The following is a 27,595-nucleotide window of genomic DNA, read 5'->3' as shown; positions in this document are numbered from 1 at the left end:
CGCTGCAGTCGCGAACTGTCATCGCGCACCCCGTGCGTCTTTTGTTCGCCGCCGGCAACAATGAGGGGAGGGTCCCGAGGCGCCCGGACCAATAGGCGGCCCCGGCTGCGTCCGCGTGGTGGGGAGGCCGGCAGGGGCTGCAACTGGCGGCGGTCGGTGGTGGGGGCGATCGGCGCGTGGCGGAGGGTGGCGCCTGCAGTCGGCGCTGAGGCGGGGTGGCGCGCGGAGGCCGGCGAGCAGTGGCGAGACATGATCGTGTACCGCGGGGCGCCCGAGCCGCTGACGCCCCCGCACTCCAGCCCCGAGAGTCTGCCCGTGGACCACCGCTTCCCGCCCTCGCTCCTAGGTGAGTCGCCCGAGGCGAGTACGGCCTATGAGTGCGTCGCGAAAGGGAAAGTGTGCAGCAGCTTGTTCGTCATTACTTGGGCTGTCATCTGCGAAAAATCTGTTTTTTGTCCGTTGCCACACTGACAAGCATTCACAGGCGTACACAGCAAGCAGCATAAGACGTTATGGGGCGACAGTCAGTATTTTCTCTGCACAGACCTGCACGTAGACGAACAAAGACTTAGTCTGTTGTTTGATGTTCGTGGCCAGATATCAAAAATAATTTTCTTGTAGGATATGAATAAGCTGTCATCTGCGTTACCGCATTAGGTCAACTCACATTCGCTATTGTGGTGCATGTTTTTCTCTAAACCATTGTGTAAATAAGTTACGCCTCAGATCGCGCGGCTACCTAAGAGTAGTGATGATGTGCATAATGTTATATAAACTTTCATAGTTACGTGAGGCTATTCAGACCCGCTTGTCTAATATTATTCTGTGTTGTTGCATTTTTTTAAATAGAGAGTGCGTTACAAGACAGGGTGACTTCTGTTGATTACTATACACAAGTATCTAATTATTAGTTCTGTGAACACTACACATTGTATGTTTTTTTTCTTTTTTAGGATAGGATTTTACTGGTATGTAGACAGTAGGTAGCCGTGCATGTGCGCCGACTCGAATGAGAGAGGCAGGGAGAGACAAGGAAAATGGAGGGGGTATGGGGGAGGGGCAGAGAAAGTGGAGGGGAGTAGACAAGTGTACAGAGGGAGGAAGGAGTGGGAACAGGAAGGAAAGGATGGAACAAGAACTGAAGGAAATACGCAGAGAAGTTCCGATGTGGTGTTGATGTGTTTGACATCATAAATAATTCTTCATAAACAGATAATGTCTTAAGCGGTTATATGTCTCAAAGTGAAGGAAATTATTCAACACTACTTCCTAATCGCATAACTAATTCCATTTCACATTCGAATATTTGTCCCTCTCCAACTTTGCCTCTTTTGCGCTTCATCTACGTCGATACGTCAGAATAAAAATTCTTCTGTAGCAAACACCTAGCTGCTGTCGTACACGGAAATTTTCTCTCTTTTTTTCGGTTTCTTAAATCTTATATGAGCTTAATCTTGGGTAATGCTGATGAGAAGAGAGACAACGTGCTAATTTTTCTGCAGGTCATTCAGAGATTTGCGCATTTGAAAAACGGAAATCACGAGACGTCAGATAAATAACTAGACAATGTTAAATCTATACAATCTCGCTATGCGATTATCTGATAGTGATCATGTGGGCTGTGTGATGTTAAATGTATAATTTAGCAGTATCTAACAATAAAAGAGGTTTGATTATATGGGCGTAGCTGTCCGATTATTAGTTGCCTATCCTCTCAGAGGGATACTTTTAATAATACAATTATGTGCACGGCATAGCTAGTGCTAAACTGTTAAAAGCGTTCTTTAAGTGATTACACTTTTGTCAAAATAAAGACATACATCTACATAAAACTTTCTAGGTACATTTTATCTACAGCGTACAATAGTTAATCCGGCGTATGCCGGCAATTTTAATATTGTCCGAAATTCAAAAAGGTCAGGAAATGGTCCACTAGTACCCCTACCTCAATTCCCCACTTCCTCTTCAGGCACGTCATATTCTCTATTCTTTGAACAACGAAAAACACGATTGAGAGTTTTCATTCTTGTTTTAACCCCTTGTTCGTATCGGCCCATCCAGATATTTGCATTTTTGTGAGTAACTTGAGAACAATACAAGCAGGATCCTACATTCGGCTACATTCACAGTATCGGCTCTGGTCCCGTAACAAAAACCGACAAGAAAACCATAGAAAGACAACTACCATCCAGAAAAAAATTGTGCGTTAGCGGAATGGTGAAGTGGACAGATCGTATTTTTTTTAAATGTGTTTGGCACAAAGCTTAAGTTTTATCGTTGGTAAAAAATGTCTTCTGACTACAAGTATTTGCAATTTGAAGTTCTATGTACTTTACAATTTTTAAACTCCTTTCCGACATCGTTCTGCCAATTAGTACATTCAAGTTATTAATTTACTTTTTTGTATATTTTATAATAGGCCTAAGAATGTAATACTAGATCGTAGCTCAATATCCAAGCGCACAATATGACTTACTGATGTGTTGCGAGAAGAGTAAAAAAAAATCACAGGTCTGCTACTAGTTGCAGAGTTCGGATACTGGTCCTAAGGGAAGTTCGTGTGTTGAGCAGGTAAAAGTTCTGGATTTCGTGTGAGCTGCCGATCAAGCATTTTGTAGGATTGAGAGAGATTCGGAAAGAGCTGTTAAATCAGTCAGCGGCGCACTCAAATGTCCAGTGGGAATTATTCTTGCCAGCTTCTCGCAGGCGTCTTAGTTTGCTTTTAGAGCGAAGTCAGCCAAAGAAATCCAACGTTACTTCATTCTCATTAAATCTATGGTGAGAAATATTTTTCAATTCCTCCAAAACGATTTTAATTACAATGCTAATCAATTTGTTAGACAGGGAAAACGTAGTATTCGACTTCCTCTTTATGATTCTTATGCGGAAGACCTATTGGAAGCAGCAGTAGTCAGTACCGCCTCGAATACTGGTTCTTGGAATTATGCTAAGAGGATCCGCACTGTCGTTGTTCCTCTTCTACAGTTTTTGCCACATAATCGTTGAACAAATATTTGAGGCTAGCGTGTGCATGGTGTACCAGTAGCAGTATACTATTATGGGAATACTGTTCTGTCTTGAGAAAACGCAAATTATTCTTTTTTAATACACAAATACACTCCTGGAAATTGAAATAAGAACACCGTGAATTCATTGTCCCAGGAAGGGGAAACTTTATTGACACATTCCTGGGGTCAGATACATCACATGATCACACTGACAGAACCACAGGCACATAGACACAGGCAACAGAGCAAGGCACATAGACACAGGCAACAGAGCATGCACAATGTCGGCACTAGTACAGTGTATATCCACCTTTCGCAGCAATGCAGGCTGCTATTCTCCCATGGAGACGATCGTAGAGACGCTGGATGTAGTCCTGTGGAACGGCTTGCCATGCCATTTCCACCTGGCGCCTCAGTTGGACCAGCGTTCGTGCTGGACGTGCAGACCGCGTGAGACGACGCTTCATCCAGTCCCAAACATGCTCAATGGGGGACAGATCCGGAGATCTTGCTGGCCAGGGTAGTTGACTTACACCTTCTAGAGCACGTTGGGTGGCACGGGATACATGCGGACGTGCATTGTCCTGTTGGAACAGCAAGTTCCCTTGCCGGTCTAGGAATGGTAGAACGATGGGTTCGATGACGGTTTGGATGTACCGTGCACTATTCAGTGTCCCCTCGACGATCACCAGTGGTGTACGGCCAGTGTAGGAGATCGCTCCCCACACCATGATGCCGGGTGTTGGCCCTGTGTGCCTCGGTCGTATGCAGTCCTGATTGTGGCGCTCACCTGCACGGCGCCAAACACGCATACGACCATCATTGGCACCAAGGCAGAAGCGACTCTCATCGCTGAAGACGACACGTCTCCATTCGTCCCTCCATTCACACCTGTCGCGACACCACTGGAGGCGGGCTGCATGATGTTGGGGCGTGAGCGGAAGACGGCCTAACGGTGTGCGGGACCGTAGCCCAGCTTCATGGAGATGGTTGCGAATGGTCCTCGCCGATACCCCAGGAGCAACAGTGTCCCTAATTTGCTGGGAAGTGGCGGTGCGGTCCCCTACGGCACTGCGTAGGATCCTACGGTCTTGGCGTGCATCCGTGCGTCGCTGCGGTCCGGTCCCAGGTCGACGGGCACGTGCACCTTCCGCCGACCACTGGCGACAACATCGATGTACTGTGGAGACCTCACGCCCCACGTGTTGAGCAATTCGGCGGTACGTCCACCCGGCCTCCCGCATGCCCACTATACGCCCTCGCTCAAAGTCCGTCAACTGCACATACGGTTCACGTCCACGCTGTCGCGGCATGCTACCATTGTTAAAGACTGCGATGGAGCTCCGTATGCCACGGCAAACTGGCTGACACTGACGGCGGCGGTGCACAAATGCTGCGCAGCTAGCGCCATTCGACGGCCAACACCGCGGTTCCTGGTGTGTCCGCTGTGCCGTGCGTGTGATCATTGCTTGTACAGCCCTCTCGCAGTGTCCGGAGCAAGTATGGTGGGCCTGACACACCGGTGTCAATGTGTTCTTTTTTCCATTTCCAGGAGTGTATGTTTCGTGCTGTTGTCAAATAGCATCAATAGAATTTTTGTTTGTGTTATTTGACAGAAAGTAGATGAATGAACTGACGACGGTGGAAATTCACCGAACCATGTTACGGCATTAAACAATAATTTGTGTTTGCTCAAGGAGGAACCATGTTTCCGTAATTACATGTTAGGGACCAGACACGGACAAAAAGTGAGCCTTAATAGCAAGATAAATAGTAGTAATAGTAGTTCTTATTATGTTTTTAATCATCCGAGAATTATACTCTGCGGTAAAAAATGGAAAGATAAAAATATAATACGAAGTCATTGATCTCTTTCCCCTTCCTTTCTTCATGGCTTCGAAGGAACTCCATATGCTAGAACAGTGTTCAAGAATAAATCGCGGGACAGTTTCCTAAGCGTATGCTCTGCACATACGCTAGACGTTCGTAGAAGTTTGCTTATAAAATTGAATTTTGTTGCAGTCTCAAGTGATTTCTTTGCACTTGACATAATATCGCCGAATTATGTTCTCACGTTTTGTTAACATTATCAAGTCAGAGCGTGTTTCAGTAATAATGCAGGGGAAAGGCAGGCGTCTTCCACTGCTATTTATGGGCAATGTCTTGTAATTATTATGGTCATCACAGTGCAATATATTCGGTCATTCGTTTACAGATAATACACACATTAAGGCGACGAAATTCATGGGGTAACACAAATGCAGATGGCGGTAGTATCGGATACACAAGGTATAAAAGGGCACCGCATTGACATAGCTATCTTTCGTACTCATGTGATTAATGCGAAGAGGTCTCCGACGTGATTATGACCGTACGACGGCAGTTAATAGACTTTGAAGGCAGAGTGGTAGTTGGAGGCAGATGTAGGGGACATTCCATTTTGGAAGTCGTTAGGGAATTCATTATTCCGAGATCCAAAGTATGAAGAGAGTGCCGAAAATACCAAATTTCAGGTATTACCTCTCAACACAGACAACGCAGTGGCCGTCGGCCTCCACTTAACAACCGAGAGCAGCTGCGTTTGCGTAGTCAGACAGCAACCTGCTTGAAATAACCGCAGAAATAATTGTGGGAAATAAGACGAATGTATCCGTTAGGACAGTAAGGCCAAATTTGGTGATAGTGGGCTATCGCAGCAGGCCACAGACACGAGTGCCTTTGCTAACAGCACGACATAACCTGCAGCGCCTCTCCTGGGCTCGTGACCTAGACCACTGGGTAACCGTGGCCTCGTTAGATGACTCCCTATTTCAGCTGGTAAGAGCTGATCGTACGGTTCGAGTGTGGCTCATATCCCAAGACACCATGAAACCCAGGTTTTCAAGAAGGCGCTGTGCAAGCTGGCGATGCCTCCATAATGGTGGGGGTTGTGTTTATTTGGTATGGACTGAATCCTTTGGCCCAAATGAACCGATCATTGACTGGAAATGGTTATCCTAGGTTACTTGGAGACCATTTGCAGTCATTAATGGACTTCATATTCCAAAACAACGATGGAATTTTTGCGGACGACAATGTGCAATGTCAGCGAGCCACAGTTGTTCACAACTAGTTTGAAAAAAGTTCTGGACAATTCGGGCGAATGATTTGACGAGCCAGAACGTTCGACATGAAACCCATCGAACATGTATGGGGCATAATCGAGACGCAGTTTGTGCACAAAGACCTGAACCGGTAACACTTACGCAATTACGGACGGCTATAAAGAGAGCATGGCTTAATATTCCTGCAAAGGTCTTCTAGCGACTTGTTGAGTCCATGTCACATCCAGTTGCTTCACTACGCCGGGTAAAAGGAGGTCCGACACGGTATTAGGTGGTACCCCGTGACTTTTGTCACCTCACTGCATCCTGTAACGGAAAAAAATGACAAGATACAAATGTGATAGGAGGCCATTGATCTCTTTCCCCTTATCTTCCTGTTGTCTTCGAAGTAAGTTCATGTACTAGGGCAGTGTTGAAGAACAAATCACGAAACAGTTTCCTAAGCGTATGCTCTGTTTATACACCAGACGTTCGTAAAAGTATGGTTATAAAGCCAGAACATGTCACTGAGTTTTGTCGCAATCTCAAGCCATTTTTTTTCTCTTCACATAATGTTGCAGAACTATCTTTTCACGTTTTATTGACGTGTTGTGTCACAGCGTGTTCCGCTGATACTACAGAGGGAAAGACGGCGTCAGTCACTATGTATCGGCGATGCCTTGAAATCATCATGGCTATCGCTCTACAATATATTCTGTAATTCACTTACAGATAGCACGTAAGTCCTCTCCGCTTGTAGAGCGACTATTGATGAACTTCCAAAGTATGACACATGCGGACTCATCACACTCATCTCAGCAAACCAGCGTTAAAGAAGGCAGCAACTGATTTTTGCAGACGCCAAAATGAACTACATGATACGTTGACCAGCAACAAAACGTCGTATTTCCCACTGTAAGCAACTGCATTAAACAACTATGCTGTCATTGTGTACACAGACTGAAGAGTCACGAGCCCATCTTAGAAATACGGTCATCACCGAAGCTTATACGAGTTCTGTATGTCTCCAGCTCCACCGATCACAGCGAGTTTATGGACTGGCCGTCAACGCACCAGTTGTTAACCGCCTAAGTGTCCTCGATGTTGTGAAATATCTTTGATTTAAAGCGTTTTCCGTCTTTGGCGAAAGAAAACGGGCAATGCCGCCAATGCCAGACGAGAGCGCCCGGTACACAACTTCATTAAATTAAATTAAATTAGAAACTTGTGTCGTTACGTTTCATTTCTTCATAAACCATTTTCAAAACAATACTGTATCATACTGAAACATCCATGCTTTTTCAGATGCCTTTCTAGTTGCATAGAACTAGATTTAAATAAACTTTACTTTTATTGTTTTAATGTAAAAAAAATGGCTCTGAGCACTATGGGACTTAACTACTGTGGTCATCAGTCCCCTAGAACTTAGAACTACTTAAACCTAACTAACCTAAGGACATCACACACATCCATGCCCGAGGCAGGATTCGAACCTGCGGCCGTAGCAGTCGCGCGGTTCCGGACTGCGCGCCTAGAACCGCTAGACCACCGCGGCCGGCTGTTTTAATGTATAAGGAACTCATGAAACTGTATAGAATTGTTATTCAAAAAGGAATAATTTAAGGAGCTGATTGCCAGAGGCAACTCCTGAGTTAGGGGACGTCCATTAGTAACGTGAGGACCCCACCTCTGCCCTAGGGGAGATTTGGTGAGACCCTCTCCCCTGCTGTGAGCTTTACCCCGTAGTGGGATAAAAGTACGTAAAAATTATTTTTTATTTGTTTTACACATTGATTAAAGCACTTTAATAAAACCATGTTTTATTTACAAAGTGTACTAACCCTTCTTTTTTGCAAATAATTAAAAATATTTCATTTTAAGCATGCTAAGCTGAACAGTGCTCGGACGGACAGACGAACAAAAAGGCTCCACGAAAAAAGTAACAACCGTTTTGACGCATCCGCAAAAAAACTGACCTTTCATTGGCAGTTACATACATAAAATGTCACTGAACCTTTACTTTCGAGTATTTTGGAACTGAAAGACAACATTGTTTGCGCCTTCCTTTTAAGCAGTTTTTCAGTCTATTGATTTATATCACCACTAAGAGAATTCTTGTCGGTGAACTCCCGCTTAACGTCCTCCCACAATCGATTAACTTCTTACTCGCACGAGTGTTTCGACTTGTCAGTATTCTGATTAACAGACGCCCTACAAAAGTTTTGATACAAGTTCATGTTGAACACACAATATCGACTTCATATACTTCGTACAATATCACGACTACCTCACTGACTGACACGCAGTCGAATGAAATCTAATAATTGTGCACCACTTGCTTCAAATTGCGGAATCCCGGATATCGCCGCGTGTAAAACGTTCAATTCAGTTCAGTGAGACCTTAATTATTGGTAGGCACTTTAATTTTGTCTATGATCGGCATTAATTACACAAACAAAATCTTATCTGTTATAATAATGTATATTCTCAAAATTAAAAACTTGACGAGGGATTTCCAGTGCCGCCCCCTTCCCCCCCTTAAACAAGATTTGGTGAGATTTATCCGGATCCCCTCCTCCAATTTGGACTCACCTAATTAATGGATGTCCCCCTAGTTAAACCGAAAAAAAATATTTACCACACTGTAGTCATAAGGGTTGAAGATGTTCTACTTTGATGCATGATTACGACTGAGACACAGTGAGCGGGATGGGGATGCTTATGCAAGTTGTAGTGGGGGACGGGAGGTGAAGGGATGAACAGTTCTTTGCTGTTTGCAGTAACGAATGTCTGCCACATTTCGTAGACCTTTTTCGTCACACAATGACGTGCACACATACATTAGGATAAGATTATACCTGTGTAGGCGACTTTCGGCGGGCTGCGCTGGCGGAACGAAGGGGATATTTGTTCTTTGTGAGCAACATTAGACCTTTCTCTACATACTCACCACCTATTTCGCAACTCCTGGAATACCCACAAGACAGAGAAACGCCCTGCTGAGCCATTTGTTGATAGAAGCCTCGAATTTACTCGCAGATCGTTTGGGCGCTAGTTTGGATGCTTTGCCTGAGCGAGTGGTGCTGCCGTAACGCGATTTCCCGGTAGTTTTCCTCTACTCAGTCCCCCAGCCGCAGGCCCAGCCAGCTGTTGGGCATGAGCCGCTTGCTACCAGACTGGTCTTGTCCATAGGAGAGCCCGGATATTCTCTTTTTCAGTAAACAAAACAAAGTGCACAGCCCAAGAGAGAGTTTCTCCAAGCATGTCGGTTCTACAATGCTAACTGCTAGCTACAGCAAGAACTCACGTCCGAAAGGTCACTTTGTAATTCACGTCCGGGTGTGATCTGTTATGCCACAACGCCCGAAGGTGACAGTTTCGTGAATTTAAATGTTGGACAACGTTCCTTACCTACGTCAAAGCCTATTATTATTGTTCTTCAATAGCTTTCCAACAAACTTTTAAATCTATGCGACGTGCCCGCCGCCTTACTAGCATCTCTTCGAATCTGTTGGAGAGAAATTCCATCTTCTACAAGATACAGTTTGTTTATTTTTGCCTTATCAAAACTTGTTTCACTTTCTGTGCTGTTTTCGATGGGTTTTTGTTTATTATTATGTCTGATCTTAATTACAGATAATTAGACGTTTAATATTACGTTCGTTCCATACGAGCGCCCAGAATAACTTTTTGTCCAGAAGCAAAATTAAACAGAGGTAACAGGCAAATGCTGGTTATCTGTCGGGGGGCATTAACCAGCATCATTGCCTGTCTTCGTTACGAAGATATGAACAGCAGTACGTCTTTTTTTAAATATCACTCTTTATTTATATTCAGTAATCCACCTTCTCTCTTCAAGACCTGTTCGAAGGCGTATCGCAGTAAACCAAGCACATAAACATTACGTTAATAAAAAAGTTCACACAGTCGACAGTGCTACTTTATGTTAGCTGTTTGGTATGAAAAGTAGATATATGGGTACGTAAATTCAAATAAGTTTTATGTAAATAGAGTAAGTGAAAAGAATAGGTTTGCTGGCGTGAATTAACAGATCAGCGTAGGCACAGCTCAGGTCGGTCCTAATAACCAAATGTTAATTACTGTATGGGCTAGCAGCATACGACTATCTGAATCCTAGCTGGAGTTAGATTAATCACAGTACTGATTAGTACTTGAAAGCAGTGAAAGTTAATAGGACTTCCGTAAAATGTGACACGTAAAATGTACTGCCATACTTCACAATGAGTTCTCTCTCACAACAGACTCAGTTATGAATTTGTAAGCTCTGGTAAATTAAGATTATTTTTAACTTTATTCATAATAACTTCGAAAACAAGACAGTAATGAAGGCAAATTAAGAACAGGGACGGCAGCACATACAAATGAAAACGAAACTGGCGAGATAATCCCATCGCCCATAGAATTAACGGAGGAATAATCCTCTAAGATAGATTACGTCTTTCTAATTTTCCAATATTTTTTCATACATGGTTCACACAATTCCCATGTTACCAATTGCCATATTATCAGTATCACAGAACAGTCTACTTTAGTGTTGCCCAGAAGGCCAATGTCAAATCTTGGGTATAGGTAAGTCAAGGGTAGTTTGAAAGTCCGAGTGACAAAGATCCAGGGGTAAACTCAGGCAATTCCTGGACTAGGTGCCTTAGTCAATCTGGAACCCCTTTTGATAACCATGAACCATTGCAACTTTCAGAAATCTTGCAAAGGTAATGGTATATTTCCGGTCAGATTCCGGTAGGCGGTGCTGGCTCCACAGGTAGTCCATGAAAGAGACAGCATCGGTGAGGGAAAGGTCATAGATCATGAAAATGGTGTGGTCCAAGAGCCACACCACTGCGTTACGTCGTGTTCGGGGGTTGGTCTGAATATCAGGGGTAAGGAACCAGTCGATTGACACATTGTCTGGTGTCGTCCCACCGATCAGCGCTAATAGCACACGTGCAAGGTCCCACACTTCTGTGACGTGAGGGCATAAGAGACGATGCTCTCTGGTGTCTACGTCACCAGATCGGCCGCAAGCAGCCGAGGGCCGTAGGCGGATGGCCGCCAGGCGATGATTAGTAGGTATTAAATTGTTTACGACACGATACCATAGCGCTGAAACTTCCTTGAGAAGGGCTGGATTGTTGATATTAGCCCAAGCTTGGTGCCAGATGACCGACGGTCGTCTGTCCTCTAATTTATGTGGTGTGGGCTGGCCTCGAAGGGCCTGGTAAAGGCGCTTCGACGTGCGTGCCTCGTCAGTGGCCACTGTTAGGACGTAACTTTGATTGAGGTAATAGTCCTTGACTGTCGTCATCCGGAACGGAATATGTGTCAAACATACTGGTGCACGCGCCGATCGTTGGCGATAACGGTCGAAAAGAACCGCTGTTGTCCCACCTGGGTCAGTTTCACGCAAAGTGGCGATACGGTGAATCAGGAGGGCCGCATATTTGCTGGGAAAGTCAATGAGTCCAAGGCCACCATCGACCTTTGGCAGTGTACAAGTCTGCGCATCAACTTTGAACAGTGCATGCCGCCACAAGAGCCAATATACTGTTTTTGAGATGGCTCTGCCGGTTTGTTTCGGTAGCGTAAGGAGTTGTGCTACATACCATGCCCGTAATAGGATGTAAGTATTAATCAGTTGGATTCGTTGATGGAGTTCGAGTCGTCGATCAGTGTGACTCACACAAAGTCCTCTGATGCGCGTGAGAGCCGCCTCCATGTGAGTGTTAACATGCGCTGCGGACAGGCAGTCACCTCAAGGCCCAAGATACGTTGTTCCCCCACAACTCGGTACCATGGGCGTTTGATGCTCAATGATCGTGGTCCTAGTGGGATCAGCACCGTTTTGTTGGAATTTAACATGGCACCGGATGCTCGTTCATAAACGTTGAGAACTCGGCGAACTGAATCGATGTCCCTAGCGTCTGCGACGAACACACCGACATCATCCGCGTATGCCGCACTGCGGAAGGTGACGCCTGGGAGAACGACACCATCGACCATCCGTCCGATGTTACGCAGCATGGGGTCCAGCGCTAAAGCGAACAAATACATTGACAAGGGACACCCTTGTCGAACTGATCGCCTGATGGGAATTGGTCGTGATCGGCAGCCGTTCACAACGATTGTGGAATTTGCTCCATCCAAGAAGTGCCGGACGATTCTTATGAAACGCTCCCCAAAACCCATCCGCGACATAATGGCCAGCAGGTAAGGGTGGGAGACCCTGTCAAAGGCACCGACGAAATCTAGGGAAAGAATTGCAGCCGGGGTTCGAGTGTCGACGGTGAGTAAGACAGCATCACGGTATATAGAAGCGGCGGTGAAGATGGTTCGATTCGAAACGCCACATGGTTGAGTGGGGCAAAGTACCTTATTCATTACCTGTTTAAGACGAGAAGCTACGCTTCGTGCCACCAACTTATAATCAGTGTTAAGAACGGTGATAGGACGTAAGTCTTTAGCTTGACAGTGACCTGTGACCTTTGGAATAAGGGCAATACGTCCAGCTAGAAATTCGGCGGGTAGTTAGCAACCAGCAAAAATCTCCTCGCACATTTTGCAGAAGCGGTCTCCTAACAGGTCCCAAAATTGTTGGTAGAATTCATAAGGGAGACCGTCGGGGCCAGGTGATTTTTGTCCCGGACAGGCACGGAGGACAGATGTGAGGTCTGCGAGTGTGAGTGGCTCGGTTAAACAGTCGCGGTCCCGACGACCCAATGAAGTTGGGACCCCACCGATAAGTGCTCGTTGGGCGGCGATGTCTACCCCAACATCCTGGAAGAGGTGCGTATAATGGTCTGTTAGGTGTTTGAGAACTTCACGATGGTCTGTGAGGCGCGTACCATCGTCTGTTTTAAGGCGTAGAATGGTGTTCTTCTTTGCATGATTCCTTTCAGAGGCAGGGTGATAGCTGGATGGCCTCTCGCCCTCAATCAGGGATGTGGAGCGGCACCTCACCACCATCCCCTCGGCCTTCTCCCGAGAGAAGCGAAGGATTGTCGCTTTAATTTTGTTGAGGCGCATGTGTAGCTGGTCATACCTGTCAGCAGGAAGGGTTAGTGCATCGTTTAGACATTGTTGATAGAAGTCTAATGTGCTACGCTTCCAGTGTGCGACTTCGCGACTATGTTGCTGGATAACACGTCGCAGCCGCGGCTTCGCACAGCAGAGCCACCAAACTACAGTGGTAGGGTACTTCGATGCAGTAGCGATGCAATCCCGCCATGTTTTCGTGACAAGAGTGCGTAGTTCGGGCGTTGGGAGATGAAGTGTATTCATCTTCCAATATGTGCCCCGAGGAACCGGGGTTGGGCCCGTGATATGCAAGGAGCAAGAGAATGCACAGTGGTCACTAGAGGCCACAGGAATGACTTGGACGGCACAAAGGGCAGGAAGCAAATCAGCAGAGACATAAACACGGTCAATACGGCTTGCTCCAGTGGGGTAGATGTGAGTAAATTGTGTGTATGCGGGATGAAAGTGGCGCCACGTATCATTAAGGTCAGCCGCCTGGAGGAGTGAAGCGAGTGCTTCACACCTCATGGGCGTTGGGACCTGATCAGCATCGGCTACCACACAGTTAAAATCTCCGCCAAACACGATAAGACGACGAGCTGTCAAGAAAGGGGTGATATCTGACGTAAAAAGTGTTGTTCTGTCATGCCTGTGATTAGCTCCTGAAGGAGCATAGACGTTAATAAAAAGTACATCCCGAATGATACACGCAAGAACGCGACCATTGGGTAGTTTTGTAACATCGGATGGAGTTAACTCTGATCTGTATATCAAAGCAGTGCCCCGCCTGGCGTCAGGGTCGATGTTATATAGTGTCTCATAACCAACCAGGTCAGAGAGAAAGGGGGCACAAACCTCCTGGAGAAAAACCACATCAAATGCACCAAGGCGCAGAAAGTCCTTCAGAGAGCGTAGTTTTACTGGGTTGGAGGTGGAATTGATATTTACTGTTAAAAGGGAGAGGGCTCCCGGCTGACGGTCAGTTGCAGGCATAAGAAAGCAACACAAAGAAAGTAACGTCAGATGAGGTCATGGTCGTATGTAAGCAGGTGTGTAAATATCGAAACTGTAACCCTGCTCCTTCACCCCGGATGTTAAACACAAATACCAGACAGCTCATGTGGGAACGAGCCCACTCAATCTCGCATTTCGTCGTCTTCGTCGTCAGCCCAGTTCAGTCTGCCCCCCATCGGCGGGATAGTCCGAACCAGGCGGCGCAGACGGCTCAGTCGCAGCGGTATGTGAGAGGGTGCGAGTGCGCTGCAGCGGCTGTTCGCTACCCTGTTCATTTTTACGTTTTGCGGGGATTGCTCCCCGATCTCGTGATGAACTAATGAGTGCTTCTAAGTGGCGAGCAGTTTTCCGCATACCGTCCGAGCGGTCAGCGGAAACAGAGCGTGTAACTGATGAGGCCTGAGATTCAGCCTCACTGCTGCTCTCAGGAGGGGGACGTACGACGCCCTCCTCCTCCGCCTGCTGTTCTTGGCTCGCCTTCTTGCGCCTATGACGACGCCGGGGGGACTTAGCGTCATCTGCCGGTGGGGGTGGGGCAGGAAGAACTACCTCCATCTGTTCAACAGTGGCAACATCACTGACCACAGCAGGCCCACTAGGCCCCGCCGGCGGTACTGCCACTACGGGCGTCTGGTCCGCGACAATCTCAGTAGGGCTGTCAACAGATGCACTAGGTACCGTTTTCACCTCTCCTGATGGATCCGGGGTCGAGTCGTCAGTTCTCTCAGCGGTTCGGTGGGCAGCACCCGCCACTATCTCGCTGAGAAGAGGCACAAGGTTGTCACCATCCGTGCGTTCCCGCGGCAGTTGCACAGGACGCGTAGATGCTCCGTAGATTGACAGAGGGAGCATGTCTGTGGTTGCCCTATATAGGTAGCCTGTGCCCTTGTACTGGTAATATTTAAGTATGACGGTATGTGCTGGCGGAGGTCCACACGAAAACTACGGACTCCGCTGTTGCCCTGGAAACGGTAGTCACTGCCCCATTTTTTATTCGTGATGCTAAGCACCTTGCCATACCGCGACAGGACACGGCCGATTACTTCATTGGGACACTCAGGGGGTACGTTAAATACCCGCACAGTCCGTATCCCAAAGCCAGATGGCACTATATGCACTGTTCCGACTGTTCCATCGAAGTAGCGGAACGGATGTTCGCCCGCGAGTGCCAGGCCATACTTTTCGCATTTCCCTTGGTGCAGAGATTTCGCGAATAACGAGAATAAGACAAAATCCAGTTGAAGGGTGTCGACGTCATTTTCCGGTACTTTCAGTTTCGTACAGACACACACACAGCTGGCGTGCACTGACATGACTTCACTAAATCATATTGACTACAGTGGTGCTTTATGTTAACTGCTTGTAAAGTTCTCACAGAGAGAGAAATCTACGTATGTGTTGCAAATGCAATTAATACACTATCGGTCAGTTATCATCTTAAGGAATACTAATACTTTTCTTTACGTGTGAGCACTTTAATATGATGTTCTGTTGGGGTTTGTGTGGTACGACACAGTAACACAAATAGCGACATGTTGATCGCCGAGTCACAGGTGTAGCCTACCTCGTGAAGATTGTAGCGTGGTTCTCTGTAGTCGATGTTCTTCTGTATTCGAATTTCGCTCAGCTGTATTAAGATGGCGATGACTGCTCCGTTAATTATCAAAATTAATCACAAAAACTGAAATAAAATTAAGTTGTGGCTCCGGTGTAATGTTCCATAATAGGATACATTATAAATAAAACAAAACTGGTTCGACTAGTGCAGGACGGGATATGTTGGGTTAAAATTACGAATACGGAATTTTCACATTCAGCAATAACAACTTCCTGGCTGTCCAACTTAATATCAATTCGTCGTTTTATTACTCTCAATTCAAAATAAGCAATCGGAAGCTTGGTCCTCACACACTTCTAACACAGTTAAGAACAACCCGATTCGCAGTTCGAAGCGCATGACACAACAAGTCGAATTTCACTCGTCAATCCTTACGACAATAAAATACATAGTCTCTGTCTGTCCTTCAATAACTCACAGATTAGTTTTCTTGGTTGCTTGGAATACGTAACGACACTGTGGCACTCTCCTAACCTGACTGCTGCAGATTCTATAAGTAAGTTTTACGCCTCTTCGGTATCTTCTTCGCTCTCAGTCGTCTTCAGCCATGATCTTCTAATCTTCTTACCTGTAATTCCTTCTTTCTTCTACTCTTGCTCTTACTCTCCTGCGTCAACTCCAAAATAAATTTCTTTACTCTGCTGCAGTTTTTGCAATCTGCAGCAAAACCAGTGCAGCAGCCATCTTTTGGAATGTTCCATTTTCCACACGCATTTCCTCGCAAATAATGACGTTCTCAGTCTCAAAATTTCTACCTCGGATTTCCTACAAGCCTTTTGCTCTATCAACGTTCTAAAACCACTCTTTTCTCCACAATTTAACGAAACTTTTCACCAATTTCCAACACGCTCGCGACCGATCGACTTAACACTTCCACCGTCCTGCTTTGAACTCCTCTTCTTCCAATCTGCTCGTTTCCTTTTTCCAAACTTCGCCTTCCGACCAAAGCGTTCAGAAACACTTCTCTTAACGAAATATAATTGCCTTCTCTACCAATAATTTGATTTATCACAACCGCCTGTTTTAACACTGCTGAGTCCCTCCTTGAACTAATTTGCTCATTAGTTATCTCTCTTGCATTCGTAAAACTTCCACATGGATACCACTTTACTTCTTGAACCGAAGCTTCCACAAACTCATAGACATTATACACAAGAACGATTAAAATACTATTACAATCCAAAAAAACAGGTATTAATTTACATAACGATTTCACATCACATATTCGCATGTAGAACGTCACAAAATGACTAAAGGAAATTTAAAAGAAAGGAAAAAAGAAAAATTATATACAGTTTCATAATGTTTCCTGCGAGATTTCATATTAGTGGGGAAGTATGTTACATAAATATCAAAGGGGGCTGAAATATGCCCGTCTCAGTCTTGAGGAGAGAAAGTGGATTACCGAATAAATTATACAGGGTGTTATTTGAAAAAAAACTTACTGCTGTTCTTGTCTTTGTAACGAATAATCTTAGAAGGAAAGCAGTGATGCTGCCGACCGCGGTGGCCACGTGCTTCTAGGCGCTGCAGTCCGGAACCACGCTGCTGCTACGGTCGCAGGTTCGAATCCTGCGTCGGGCATGGATGTGTGTGATGTCCTTAGGTTAGTTAGGTTTAAGTAGTTCTAAGTTCTAGGGGACTAATGACCTCAGATGTTGAGTCCCATAGTACTCAGAGCCATTTGAGCCATTTGAGCAGTGATGCAGGGTAATGTCCCCCTGGTAGCTGAACAATATTTGCTTGATACATTTTTAATTGTACTTCTGGACAAATAGTTATTAGCGGTGTCCATCATAAATGGGACACACTGTGTACAGCCATAGACACATCGACAGCAGGCAATGAAAACCTCGTAACCCATTTTGCTGAATTTTACAGGAGAAGCAAAGACGGTCTCTTAAAAATTACATAAAGTGATACAGAAAAAAGTTACTACATTTGAAACTATGTAGTACAAGGCCAGTTATCGTCAGATTAGAGAAATTCATGCACTTTCTAATCTCTCTTTGATAAAAGAGATACTGGTTACTGGAATTAAGAGTTTTCACTGACATACGAGATTTTCATTACTTGCCATCGACATGTTGTACAATTCAGCTATGAAATGTTACTTTCATGTTGTGTTGAAAATTAGGCCTAGAATAGTAATTTGGAAAATAAGATAGTTACACAGTTGCTTACGTATCTGACGCACAAGGAGCAGGTCTACTCATAAAGTTTAATTATCACCTCAAGAATAAAGAAATAAAAAATAAAAAATTCTCGTAATTTTTTGTTTGGTTTTAGGTACCGGGTGGTTATAAGTAAAGTGGCAGTGTACGCTATAACAGCGTATGGCACAGAAACTTAATCTGTTACTACGGAACTGATTTACACCGGAAAAAATTACTTTCAGTTTTAGCCAATAGGTTCAAATCTGGCTCTTTACAGTACGTCGTTGACGTCTTTGGTGCTCACGTTGAACAAACTGTGTAAGCGGCAGTTAATAATAAAATCAAGATTATGTCTTTCTCACTTGTTTGACGCTTTCTGCCCACGTCCCGATCCTCATCCAATACATATGTAAATTTTTCTATATTTTTACTTGCATTCAAAGCAGCAGATTTGCACCTGGTGGCCAAAACTAGAACTTATTTTTTTCCTGTGTAAATCGGTTCCGTATTAACACATTAGGATAATCTACCCAGAATTCGCTGCCACAATGAACCTCTGTGAACAGCTGCACTTTCAATTGTAGCCACCCGTACATGTGTGCAGTCCAGGTACACACTGAAATGCCGGCGCCGAGTGCCTTATCATGCCACTACAGGAAGCAGACCAAAATATGGGTGCCTATGGAGAAGGTGGAGAAGGGCTGAGACATTTTATTCTCTTCAGCCAGCTGCACGCTACGGTACTTAGTGGCGCCAGGATTACAACGTGTACCAGCAATGCAGACATGTACTTTTCTTTTAAACCATCGGTCTTCTGACTGGTTTGATGCGGCCAAGCACGAATTCCTCTCATGTGCCAACCTCTTCATCTCAGAGTAGCACTTGCAATCTCTGTCTTCAGTTCTTTGCTAAGCGTATTTAAGTCTCTGTTTTCCTCAACAGATTTTACCCTCTACAGCTCCATCTATTACTATGTAAATTATTCCTTCATGTTTTTTAACAGATGTCCTGCTATTCTGTCCCTTCTTCTTATCAGTATTTTCCATACATTCCTTTCCTTGCCGTCTCTACGGGGAACCTCTTCATTATCTTACCTGTCCACCTAAATTTCAACATTCTTCTGTAGCAACACGTCTCAAATTCTTCGATTCCCTTTTGTTATGATTTTCCCACAGTTCGTCTCTCACTATCATACAATGCTGTGCTCCGAACGTACATTCTCAGAAGTTTCTTCTTCAAATTAACACCCACGTTTGATATTAGCAGACTTCTCTTGCCCAGGAATGCCCTTTCTGCCGGTGCTAATCTGCCTGCAGAATTCCTTAATTTCATCTACTTCGGGATCACCAATCCTGATGCTAAGTTTCTCGCTGTCCTCATTTCTTCTACGTCTCATTACTTTCGTCCTTCTTCGATTTACTCTCTCATTCTCTGTCCTCATCAGACTGTTCATAGCATTCAGCAGATCATTTAATTCTTCTTCACTCTCACGGAGGATGGTAATGTTTTATCAGTGAATCTTATCATTGATATCCTTTCACCCTGAATTTGAATTCCACTCCTGAACCTTTCTTTTATTTCCATCATTCCTTCTTCCATGTACAGACTGAACAGTAGCGGCGAAAGGCTACATCCCTGTCTTACACGAGTTTTAATCCGAGGACTTCGTTCATGGTCTTCCTCTCTTACTGCTCCCGTCTGCAGTTCGTGGTCTCGCGGTCGCATTCTCGCTTCCCGAGCATGGAGTCCCGCGTTCGATTCCCGGCGGGGTCAGGGATTTTCTCCTGCCTCGGGATCACTGGGTGTTTGTGTTGTCCTCATCATTTCATCATCACTCATGAAAGCTCCGAGACTGGACGGAGGTCGGGAATTTGTACGAGCGCTGATAACCACGCAGTTGAGCGCCCCACAAACCAAACATCACCATCTTATTGTTCCCTCTTGGTTCTAGTACATTTTGTATATCGCCCGTCTTTCTCTATACCTTACCCCTAGTTTTCCTCAGAATTTCGAACATCTTGCACCATTTGACACAGCTGAATGCTTTTTCCAGGTCGACAAATCCTTTGAACGTGTCTTGATTTTTCTTTATCCTGGCTTCCATTATCAATCGCAACGTCAGAATTGCCTCTCTGGTGCCTTTCTCTTTACAAGAGCCAAACTGTGCAACTTGTACCTACAAACAAACAAAAATTACTGAAATTTATTTTTTCGATGTGATAATTAAGACCTTGTGTGTGCCCCTGGTAATGCTACAGGGTGTTTCAAAAATGACCGGTATATTTGAAACGGCAATAAAAACTAAACGAGCAGCGATAGAAATACACCGTTTGTTGCAATATGCTTGGGACAACAGTACATTTTCAGGCAGACAAACTTTCGAAATTACAGTAGTTACAATTTTCAACAACAGATGGCGCTGCGGTCTGGGAAACTCTATAGTACGATATTTTCCACATATCCACCATGCGTAGCAATAATATGGCGTAGTCTCTGAATGAAATTACCCGAAACCTTTGACAACGTGTCTGGCGGAATGGCTTCACATGCAGATGAGATGTACTGCTTCAGCTGTTAAATTGTTTCTGGATTCTGGCGGTACACCTGGTCTTTCAAGTGTCCCCACAGAAAGAAGTCACAGGGGTTCATGTCTGGCGAATAGGGAGGCCAATCCACGCCGCCTCCTGTATGTTTCGGATAGCCCAAAGCAATCACACGATCATCGAGATATTCATTCAGGAAATTAAAGACGTCGGCCGTGCGATGTGGCCGGGCACCATCTTGCATAAACCACGAGGTGTTCGCAGTGTCGTCTAAGGCAGTTTGTACCGCCACAAATTCACGAAGAATGTCCAGATAGCGTGATGCAGTAATCGTTTCGGATCTGAAAAATGGGCCAATGATTCCTTTGGAAGAAATGGCGGCCCAGACCAGTACTTTTTGAGGATGCAGGGACGATGGGACTGCAACATGGGGCTTTTCGGTTCCCCATATGCACCAGTTCTGTTTATTGACGAAGCCGTCCAGGTAAAAATAAGATTCGTCAGTAAACCAAATGCTGCCCACATGCATATCGCCGTCATCAATCCTGTGCACTATATCGTTAGCGAATGTCTCTCGTGCAGCAATGGTAGCGGCGCTGAGGAGTTGCCACGTTTGAATTTTGTATGGATAGAGGTGTAAACTCTGGCGCATGAGACGATACGTGGACGTTGGCGTCATTTGGACCGCAGCTGCAACACGGCGAACGGAAACCCGAGGCCGCTGTTGGATCACCTGCTGCACTAGCTGCGCGTTGCCCTCTGTGGTTGCCGTACGCGGTCGCCCTACCTTTCCAGCACGTTCATCCGTCACGTTCCCAGTCCGTTGAAATTTTTCAAACAGATCCTTTATTGTATCGCTTTTCGGTCCTTTGGTTACATTAAACCTCCGTTGAAAACTTCGTCTTGTTGCAACAACACTGTGTTCTAGGTGGTGGAATTCCAACACCAGAAAAATCCTCTGTTCTAAGGAATAAACCATGTTGTCTACAGCACACTTGCACGTTGTGAACAGCACACGCTTACAGCAGAAAGACGACGTACAGCATGGCGCACCCACAGACTGCGTTGTCTTCTATATCTTTCACATCACTTGCAGCGCCATCTGTTGTTGAAAATTGTAACTACTGTAATTTCGAAAGTTTGTCTGCCTGAAAATGTACTGTTGTCCCAAGCATATTGCAACAAACGGTGTATTTCTATCGCTGCTCGTTTAGTTTTTATTGCCGTTTCAAATATACCGGTCATTTTTTAAACACCCTGTATATACAGTGTGTGGAACTCATTAGGCAGCCCGCCAGCCTGAACGTGTCCCTGTCGTACTGTTGCAGCGAGCATCCCCAAGTGCGGCGGCTGCCAGCAGCTCATCCTGGACAGGTTCATCCTGAAGGTGCTGGACCGCACGTGGCACGCCAAGTGCCTCAAGTGCAGCGAGTGCAGCGGACAGCTGAGCGACAAGTGCTTCGCGCGCAACGGCCAGGTCTTCTGCAAGGAGGACTTCTTCAAGTGAGTACCCGCGAGGCCTGCGTCTGCCTGCAAGCACGCTTCAGTGCTAGCCTTAGAAAATTACACAGCCAGTAGACCGTGTTCTTCACAGTTAATTCCGCCACAAGGCAGAAATCTGAATCGATCTCGGCCATAGCTTTCATGGTGCATCCATATAATTTCCTTGCCTTTTACAGTTTCACGTACGATGGTATAACTTGCAATGGAAAACGAAGCAGTTCTTCCTCGTGTAAAACAGATTTTCATCAAAGCATCACTATGCAATCATTCAGGATGGGCAAATAAAAGTGACCCGGAGAACAGAGTTTCAGGTTACAAAGAAACACAGCAGAGGAAAGGAAATACAGTGCTAACCTACTGCAGAAGATGTTGAAAGTGACCACCATTCATTTCCTGGCACTTTTGGACACTGGTCAACAACTTGCTGTAGGTGGGTCGAAAGTGGACTCCTGAAACTGCTGCAGTCTCAACCCAAATGTTCTGCTGCAGTTATCGAAGGCTATGGGGGTTGTTGCAATACACTGTACACTTGAGAGCTTCCCACACTGCGGCAGATGTTGAAAGTAACCACCATTCATTTCCTGGCACTTTTGGGCACTGATCAGACAAGTTGCTGTAGGTAGGTCGAAACTGGACTCCTGAAACTGCTACAGTCTCAACCCAAATGTTCTGCTGCAGTTATCGAAGGCTATGGGGGTTGTTGCAATACACTGTACAGTTGAGGGCTTTCCACACTGCAGCAGGTGTTGAAAGTGACCATCATTCATTTCCTGGCACTTTTGGGCACTGATCAGCAAGTTGCTGTAGGTGGGTCGAAACTGGACTCCTGAAACTGCTGCAGTCTCATCCCAAGTGTTCTACAGCAGTTAACGGAGGCTATGGAAGTTGTTGCAAAACACTATACACTTGAGGGCTTTCCACACTGCAGCAGGTGTTGAAAGTGACCACCATTCATTTCCTGGCACTTTTGGGCACTGATCAGCAAGTTACTGAAGGTGGGTCGAAATTGGACTCCTGAAACTGCCGTAGTCTCAACCCAAATGTTCTGCTGCAGTTCTGGAAGACTATGGGCGTTGTTGCAGTACACTTTACATTTGAGGGCTTCCCACTCAAAGTAATCGCATCCTGGTCGATCACATCACCTGGATGGCCAGCTAGGGCCGCGACCAGACTGTAACAACTCTGCTAGGCATGACGATTTATAAATGTGCTCCAAAATTCGCCCAGCTGTATGGACAGTTGTTCCATCCTATTGGAAGTTGTGTAGATCTTTACCTCCTCCGTTAATGCTGCCACGTACGGTTTCAAAATATTGGCAATGTAACGCATCAAAGTCAGGGCCTCATGACAGAAGATGGGACCAATAATGCGGCGCGCAGACACTACATACCAAACCCGACCTGTCTGATTACCCAGTGGTGTTTCCTGGAAGTTATGCGGATTCTCCGCTGCCCAGACCCTGTGATTCCATGTGTTGAAATAATCACTCAGGTGGAACCAGGCTTCGTCAGAAACAAAGAACAGAGCCGTGTCCAAGCCATTCATGGTTATCTCAGTGAACAGCCAGGAGCATCTGCTGGTTTTAATGCATGATCAACAGGCACTCGGTAGGGACGCATCTGCTGGTCGAGGTGGAGTATTTGTCCGCGTTATCGACGTGATACGCCGGTCTCTTGCGGCAAGCGTCAGGTTCATTTGATACGACTCCGAAGCATTTTCTGGTGTGCGGGTACGTTGCGGAATGTTTCTTGACTTCTTGGAAACTGCTCCTGTCTGACGCCGTTTTCCGCAAGACCGCTACGGTCGCAGGTTCGAATCCTGCCTCGGGCATGGATGTTTGTGATGTGCTTAGGTTAGTTAGGTTTAACTAGTTCTAAGTTCTAGGGGACTAATGACCTCAGAAGTTGAGTCCCATAGTGCTCAGAGCCATTTGAACCATTTGACACCGTTTTCGGATTAAGCGTTGCATGGCACTCTGAGAGCATTAAACTTCTCAACAAACAACTGACCGTTTCCACGACTTTGCTGTCTTGTAACTTTCCATAACGAACAGTCGCTGCTCCACTGCGAGTACCATCGCCCCTTTTGCACTGCTCCACTCACACTGACAACAGCCCGCGCTACGCTCTGAACCGGTGTGGATCACGTGACGGGCGAAAACGTGGTGTGCGTATTAGGTGGTGAGGTTATATGCAAACCTTCATGTCCAACCGTATCCACTTGTCCGGGCCACTTTTATTTGCCCCACCCTGCATAAATAATTCATTCATTTAACGACGAAGGAAACTTCGCATTTTTATTTAATTACCAGCTAATATTTATTTTACTTCGTCATAGCTGTTTCATTATTATATGCTAATCAGCCATGAGCAATGAACAGAGTTCTTGGAGTCAATCAGTGCGTAAAAACATACAAAATACAGGTGAAATCTGTAGTGACCTTCGAGGGAGCTAAAGTAAAATGTAAATGTCGTGTGACTTGGGCCTCCTGTCAGCTAGACCGTTTGCCGGGTGCAAGTCTTTCGATTTGATGCCACTTTGGCGACTTATGCGTCGATGGGAATGAAATGATGATGATTAGGACAACACAACACCCAGCCGACCATCGAACCCGGACCCTTAGGATTTACATCCTGTCGCGCTGACCACTGAGCTACCGGGGCGGACTCGACGGGGGCTTGAAATGTGTTATTCAGTCGTAAGTTGCAATTCGCTTTCGCTAAAACAACGAAAATTGGCATACAGACAAATATTCCCAACAAAGCTTTAACAGATGGTTCAAATGGCTCTGAGCACTATGGGACTCAACTGCTGTGGTCATTAGTCCCCTAGAACTTAGAACTAGATAAACCTAACTAAACTAAGGACATCACAAACATCCATGCCCGAGGCAGGATTCGAACCTGCGACCGTAGCGGTCTTGCGGTTCCAGACTGCAGCGCCTTTAACCGCACGGCCACTTCGGCCGGCCAAGCTTTAACAGAAGTCCGCACCATTATAGTGGCTGGAACTACAGGGATTGGACAAAAATATGGAAACACCGCGAGAAATGCGTGCTCGAAAATAAATGCAGGAGCCAGCCAAATCTGCCGGCTGCGCTGTTGTATTTGACCATGAACGGCGCCTGTGAAATGTCCTCAATGAGTCTCAAGTGTCAGCCGTGGCCAGAACAGTGTTCTGTGTAGTGCTGAGTGAATATGTCAAACCTGACTGAATCCGAACGTTTGCAGATTGTTGGTGCTTCCTAACCAAGGGAGCCGATGTGTTTGGTGCTTCAAGATTCACCTTGTGGGCGTTTTATACCGCATACTGGAAAGGCGGAGAAAACATCATCAGCTGAATCAAAACGCGGACGAAAGTATGTACTTAGTGATCTTGACCGACGGTCACTGAAGAAGACCGAGACGAAAACTAAGAGGACGGCAGCTGCAAAAATCACTGCAGAACTGGTGTCAGCAGCAAAACAACACGAAGGGAGCTTAAGCAGCGAACTACAGGGCAAGATTGAATACAAAGCTACACATTAGTGATGAGAATGTCCGTTACAGTAAAATGTGGTGCCGAAGCTGTAAAACATAGACAACGGAGCATTGGTAGAATGTCGTTTTGTCGGATGAGTCTTGTTCCACAATTTTTCCAACTTCTGGCCGCGTTTACGTCCCAGGAGTGAAATATGGCGGAGGTTCGGTGACGGTTTGAGCAGCCCCGTTGCCGTACTCCATGGGTCGCATGGCTACTCGGCAAGTTTGTATTACTGCCAAGGATTATGTGACCAGTTTAGCTCATCAAATCCATCCCATGGCACAACGTTTGTTCCCTAACGGCGATGCTGTGTTCCAAGGTGACAGGACCCCCGCTCACACAAATCCCATCTTCCAGGACTGGATTTGTGAGCATGAAGCCGAATTGTCGTATCTTCGCTGGCCACCACAGTAATCAGATCTCAGTATTATTGAGTCTTTGTAGCCTGGAGAGAAAGGTGCGTGATAGTATGCACCTTCATCATCGTTGCCTGAACGTGACAATATGCGCAGGAAAAATGGTACACGATCCCCTTGAAAACCAGACAGGGTCTTCTTTTATCAATCCCAAGACGAAACGAAGCTGTTTTGAAAGCCAATGGCTTCCTGCACCGTATGTTTTGTGTATTTGGTATTTACATATGTTTCTCCAACCGCTGCATGTAATACTGCATTTGCAGCATGGTTATGTGTCGTGCATAGGAGCAGCTCGCAAAACGTAATACAAATTACTGGCACGTTTAAGCTCTGACGCAGAAATCACTGTTTTTTTAGGTGGCAAGTAAATGGTTGGCTCGGAGTTAGGCAGCTGACATCATTCACATGCTTATCCTGGTATTTAGCGACTGTAATGATACACCTAGAGAGCCGGTCGGTGCGGCCGAGCGGTTCTAGGCGCTACAGACTGGAACCACGCGACCGCTACGGTCGCAGGTTCGAATCCTGCCTCTGCATGGATGTATGTGATGTCCTTAGGTTAGTTAAGTTTAAGTAGTTCTAAGTTCTAGGGGACTGAGGACCTCAGATGTTAAGTCTCATAGTGCTCAGAGCCATTTGAACCATTTTTCTGATACACCTAGTGACGAAATGTCTCCAACTTTAACTAACACCGCAGCATACTGACACTCTACTTCGCTACTGTGCACAATAGAAAAATAGTGAGGGAAGTGGAGCACTTGTTTGTATTACGAGTGCGTGCTGAAAAGTAACGGTTCCGAATTATTTGTATGAAACGCTTACAGCTTTTTGAATGAAACATACTTTGTGTATTGTTTGTGTATTGAACCGGAGACCTAGAAGCGATGGAGAGGTTTCGTGCAGCCGTAGCCCTCAGTGGCTCACAACCCCACAACAGGTCACAGCAGTCCACCCATCGCACCGCCGCCCCACCCCGAACCCAGGGTTATTGTGCGGTTCGGCCCCCAGTGGAAGCCCCCACCCCCACCCCCTACACCCCCCGGAACGTCTAATACCAGACGAGTGTAACCCCGAAGTTTGCGAGGTAGAGTAATCATGGTGTACGCGTACGTGGAAACAGTGTTTGCGCAGCAATCGAAACGAACTTTAGTAACATTATACATTTGTTTTTCATATCTATATGTCTATTTCTCAACAATGTCACCGTGGCGACGAAAACTTTTCTCCCAACGAGAGACCAGTTTGTTGACATCGTCAGTCCAGAATATTTTACTTTCTTGGCGGAGCCTTATCCTCACCCCTGCTTGCACTGCTTCGTCGCTATCATAGTAAAATCCTCGAAGGTGTTCTTCAGATTTTGGAAACAGTTGAAAATCGGATGGAGCCAAGTCAGTACAGTATGACGGATGATGGATGACAGTGAACCCAAGGCGTCGAATTGCTGCAGTCGTCACAGCTCTTGCGTGTGGTCTGACACTGCCCTGCTGACTGAGAACGTGCTCCATGTGCGGACGAACTCTTAGCAACTGGATTACAGCACGCTGTTTCTCATGCACTAACATTGTTACGGTACGCACCGCAATGTTACACACAACTATTCGGAGCCCAGTTGTGGCGCAGTGCTGCAAATATGTAAACATGAAGAATACAGATGTAGAATGTTAATAACGTGTGTTTTATTTAAAAAGCTTTAACCGTTA

General features: G+C 45.8%; 1 protein-coding gene across 1 annotated transcript in view; it reads left to right on the top strand.

The window, feature by feature from the left end:
• Positions 1–249: 249 nt before the first annotated feature.
• LOC124616261 (LIM/homeobox protein Lhx3) overlaps positions 250–27,595 on the top strand; it is a 213,696-nt gene continuing 186,350 nt past the window's right edge. Inside the window, exons 1-2 of the mRNA XM_047144565.1 lie at positions 250–346; positions 21,783–21,957. Of these exons, the coding sequence (XP_047000521.1) occupies positions 250–346; positions 21,783–21,957 (272 nt within the window). The remainder of the gene's footprint in view (positions 347–21,782; positions 21,958–27,595) is intronic.

This window comes from Schistocerca americana, chromosome 5 (assembly GCF_021461395.2).
Source record: "Schistocerca americana isolate TAMUIC-IGC-003095 chromosome 5, iqSchAmer2.1, whole genome shotgun sequence".
Taxonomy (NCBI): Eukaryota; Metazoa; Arthropoda; class Insecta; order Orthoptera; family Acrididae; genus Schistocerca; species Schistocerca americana.
Note: the sequence above shows the minus strand (reverse complement) of the source record. Positions and strands in the feature narration are given on the sequence as shown.